The sequence below is a fragment of the Electrophorus electricus genome, chromosome 6 (assembly GCF_041902795.1).
Source record: "Electrophorus electricus isolate QZ-2024a chromosome 6, ASM4190279v1, whole genome shotgun sequence".
NCBI classification, from domain to species: Eukaryota; Metazoa; Chordata; class Actinopteri; order Gymnotiformes; family Gymnotidae; genus Electrophorus; species Electrophorus electricus.
In genome coordinates, this window is record NC_137502.1 from 11279968 (window position 1) to 11284466 (window position 4499).

The window sequence follows — 4499 nt, forward strand, 5'->3', positions numbered from 1 at the left end:
TGAGTGAAGCTTCAGAGCTTGACTGTAACCTTGTTATATTTCAATGGCAATGAGGGCAGTACAGGTAGTGACTAAGAGGCTTTCCTTCCCAATCCCTCTGAATGTTGTCTCTGACAACATTCCAGACAGCACTTTAGAGAAAACAGTAGTCCAATGGCAGCAGACAGGCCTTTTTAGGGATCACCACTTACAGAGTCTTACCAAGACACCCAGTAGCTTTATTTTGTTTGGGACGAAGCCTCTATCAGAGCCGTATTTCATTCTACCTGATTCAGCTGCTGCTTGTATGATGCATGTTGGATGAATCTCTTACTCTGCTCCTCAGCTAAGAGAAAGCTCTCCATCTCGATCTGAGGAACAAACTTGGATTGTGTGCGTGGCTCCAGCACAACCACTGGTGAATGCGCACGCAGTGTCCCAGGAGCCGCTCTGTGGTGCAGGTGGAGAGGGGAGGTGGGCGGAGGCCCGGGGCGTCAGCTCACGCAGGATTGTAGAGGAGGATTGGAGTACTGGACATCGCTTACATGGAGGGCCATGTCTATGAGCACTTTGCCAATGGCAAGCACGACAGCTACCAGATCGACTACCGCCTCATTGTGGGCGACACAGAGCCAGCCAGATTGCAGCTGTCGCCTCGCGACCCTGAGCACCAGGGGCCATTTGGCCACAACACATCTCATGGGCATGAGACTGCAGCTCAGCGCTACAGCGCCACGCGCATCCAGGCTGGCTACGAACCAGAGAGGTGAGACTCCTACGGTTTCAAAGGAGTGCTGATCAGCAAAATTAACCATGTTTGCATCACTAGGTTAACGTTAGTGTCACTAAACAAGTTCATTAGGAGTGGACTTTATTTTTCTTTTGGATTGTGTACTTTTAAACTGTTGCACAGACTGGGTTGGGTTCTCAGTGATGTGCAATTTTAGCCCAATTCCATATTGTTGGTCTCAGAAGAACACATTCCTTTCGGGGATTATCATCACATAAAATAGACCTATACATTTACAGTCTCTACAGAGAAATACAGTCATGTCATAGTATAATAAAATGTCCTAATGTGTAAATAGTGATGTTTACTCATTTATAATGTCCAGCACTACTCAAATATAACTGCTTGCCTTCTTTGCCCATCATATTAACATTCCCATGTCATCAGAGTAAAAAGGACCATAAATCTGATTAAGAATTATATTATCAAGACCGATATAATCTGTGTTGTAGAACAGATATGAAAACATTTTGCCATAGCAATGCTCAAAAGCATCACATTCCATTTGTTTTACAGACCCATATCTCTGTACATTTCAATTTACAGAATGGACTAAATTAACTTCCAGGTGTTTAAAGCTCAGTTGGGGGCTGTGTCAGATCCTTTGTGAATAACATGATAAAGTTGAGTATTGGGCAGCCTGACCACGGCTTCAAAACGATTGTGTGGATTTGCTACATCACCAGTCCTCCTTTTATAAGCAAGATGATTATTTCAACCCAAGTCAAAAACATTTTTGTCTCATCCAAACGTAAATTTCACACGTCAGACCTGAACTGGGCTGGCCAGCTAATAGCGTGGACAGTAAAACAAAGGCGCATCGCCCGTCTGTTCTCTCTCACTTCACATCCAAATCCAACTGAAACGCACTATCAGTATTTCAGTTCCATGCCGGAGCTGAGAGACGTGAGCGCCCTTAAAATGTCCCGTCGTCATCCACCACGTTGAGAGGATGAGAGTTTTCTCAAACTGAGCAGGTCGAGTCTTTAAAATGTGTAAACTCCAACTGTGATTCTGGGTGATTTAGCTAAGGGCTAGACTTTCGCTTGACTTTGAGAGATGCCACAGAGGCTAGTCTGTAACGGTCGCAGATGAAGACCAGCTGTGTTCCTTGACGTCGTTTTTTGTTGTCTGAAGTACGCGACGCTATCGTCTTGTGAGTAACCCGAGAAGCGGGATTTTCATTCACATTCACTAAGAATAAAGCATCATTGTTCAGTCTTGGAAGTATATCACACTAAATCCGTGTGTACTACTTGAGTACGATAATGACGGTTGTTGTTTGCATGCTGCGAATGCGAGACATCGGCTCTCCCGAATAAAAGGATAGCACGTCGAAATGGAGAAAGGGCAAAGCGTAACGAATAGAAATAGCTTTAGCATCCTCGGCCAACACCCACTGGATAAATATTTCGATCCGCGGATCAGTAAAACGCTTACGTTTTAACTCTGTTTACATGAGAGCACAGACAGAATAGCCTTTCTTTAGCGTACATCTACTTCTGATGTGACTTGTATTTGCTAGGTTGTTAGTATAATGTATTTTTAGTATCAGTTTTTCTTTGTTTGTTTGTTCTGTGGTCTTTGATTCAGTGATTTTCTGATCCTGCCTGGCTTCATTGACTTTACCTCAGATGAAGTGGTGAGTACTTTTGCAAAATGCACCAAAACAGCTCAGCAGGTTTCCTGACATGCCCCATAAGGGCTTACCAGTGTGTGTGTTTCAGTAAATACAGCACATCTAGTAATGATTTAGTGGAGGGGGCGGGATCTTCCTAATTAATTAGTGAGCTGGCGGTCTCCTCTACCTTCAGTGAGATGGAGGAGCTGAGTCAGTTGCCATGTAGTGCGAACACGACTACAACAGAGGGTGGAGTGTGGCATAGTGTAAGAGAGGGATGAAGGAGTGCAAATAAGATGTGCAAAATAGGTGGTGTTGGCATCCCAGGTGCATAGGGTGTGTTGTCACAGGCATAGAGGCTGAGGGGTGTGTGGGTGTGTGTGTGTGTGTGTATGACAGTGTGAGGGAGGCGCGAACCAAAATTCCCATGTGTAATGGATATGGGATAGTATATATTGTGGTATTTATATTTGGTGTTACATTTTGTGTGTGTGTGTGCTAGAATGTGGGAGAGAACGTAGGATGTTTTTGTCTGTCTTACCACAGGGAGGTTAAACTGATGCCCTGCTTATAAAAACAGCAATATTTGTGCTTTGAATGAGCACATCCAAGTCACTTGAAGTCAAATTAATAATGGGATAGAGATGTGTGCATATGTGAAAGCTGTCCAAAGTAACACCCCAAACTGTTCTTATCTTTGTGCAATGCATAGTCTGTATGAAAATACAAGCATGAACATAAACAAAGATAATTGTTCTGTAGAACATTGGTTCCTTTCTGTTACCATTTGCGTCTGTCATTCAGGATCTGACCTCTGCTCTGACCCGGAAGATAACCCTGAAGACGCCGCTTATTTCCTCCCCCATGGGTACTGTGACTGAATCCTCCATGGCCATCGCTATGGCTGTGAGTATCCCCCACACACTCAAAACCATGAAGTCCTGTTGCTTTTCCATTTAGCTTTCTGTGATTTTGTATTACAGCTCATGGGCGGTATTGGGATCATCCATCACAATTGCACCCCAGAGTTCCAAGCAAATGAAGTCCGGAAAGTTAAGGTGTCAAACTTTCAGTGAATTGTCTTAATAGGAATATAATGAACAACACGTTGAACATGCAGATTTACACACAAGCTTCCCTGAGGCCTCTCATCAGCAGAGCAATATATGGTGTCATGGCAGAAATTCGAGCAGGGCTTCATCACGGATCCGGTGGTGATGAGTCCACAGCACACGGTCGGAGATGTGTTTGAGGCCAAGGTGCGACACGGCTTCTCTGGAATCCCTGTCACCGAAACCGGCAAGATGGGCAGCAAGCTTGTGGGAATCGTGACGTCACGAGACATTGACTTCCTCTCAGAGAAGGACTATGACCGGCTGTTGGAGGAGGTTTGTGATTCATCTTTGATTGTACATACAATATACAAAAGGTTTTTAAAAACACAAATGAATCACATATGACATACAATGCTTAAAAATATAGGTGGAATAGAACTATCATGAAATTGTGATATTTCTGTGTCAGTGTGTGAAAGAGGGCAATATATATATATATATATATATATATATATATATATATATATATATATATATATAAATAAAAAATGTGTATATATATATATAAGTGTGTGTGTGTGTGTGTGTGTGCGCGTAAAATCACATTCTTTAAACTCACATCTTTTTGTGATTTATTTGTGATATTTGCCAGGCAATGACAAAGAGGGAAGATTTAGTGGTTGCACCAGCAGGTGTTACACTCAAAGAGGCCAATGACATCCTGCAGTGCAGCAAAAAAAGGTCTGATTCTTCATCTTTTCAGCTTGAGAAGTGAAACTGCTTCTAAAGGACTTTGAAAGGTTATTTTCACTTCTCCACTTCTTCTCTGAGTAACGGGTCGGTCGTGGGGACGCTTGTTGATTGCAGGTAAACTGCCCATTGTGAACGACAGTGATGAGCTGGTGGCTATAATTGCTCGCACTGATCTGAAGAAGAACAGAGACTACCCTCTGGCCTCTAAAGACTCCCGCAAACAGCTGCTGTGTGGCGCTGCCATCGTTACCCGTGAGGATGACAAGTACCGGCTGGACCTGCTCGTGCAGGCAGGAGTGGA

General features: G+C 43.6%; 1 protein-coding gene across 1 annotated transcript; it reads left to right on the top strand.

Annotated features, from left to right (window-relative positions):
* Positions 1–3145: 3145 nt before the first annotated feature.
* On the top strand, positions 3146–4220 carry LOC145658476 (inosine-5'-monophosphate dehydrogenase 1a-like). Its single transcript, XM_081715372.1, has 2 exons — positions 3146–3778; positions 4098–4220. The coding sequence occupies exons 1-2, from the start codon at positions 3557–3559 to the stop codon at positions 4218–4220; spliced, it is 345 nt and encodes a 114-aa protein (XP_081571498.1). The 5' UTR covers positions 3146–3556.
* Positions 4221–4499: the final 279 nt, after the last annotated feature.

Coding starts and splice junctions, on each gene's coding strand:
- LOC145658476 (XM_081715372.1), top strand. CDS start 3,557: ATGGTGTCATGGCAGAAATTCGAGCAGGGCTTCATCACGGATCCGGTG. Junction 3,779..4,097: donor ATGACCGGCTGTTGGAGGAG/GTTTGTGATTCA, acceptor GATATTTGCCAG/GCAATGACAAAGAGGGAAGA.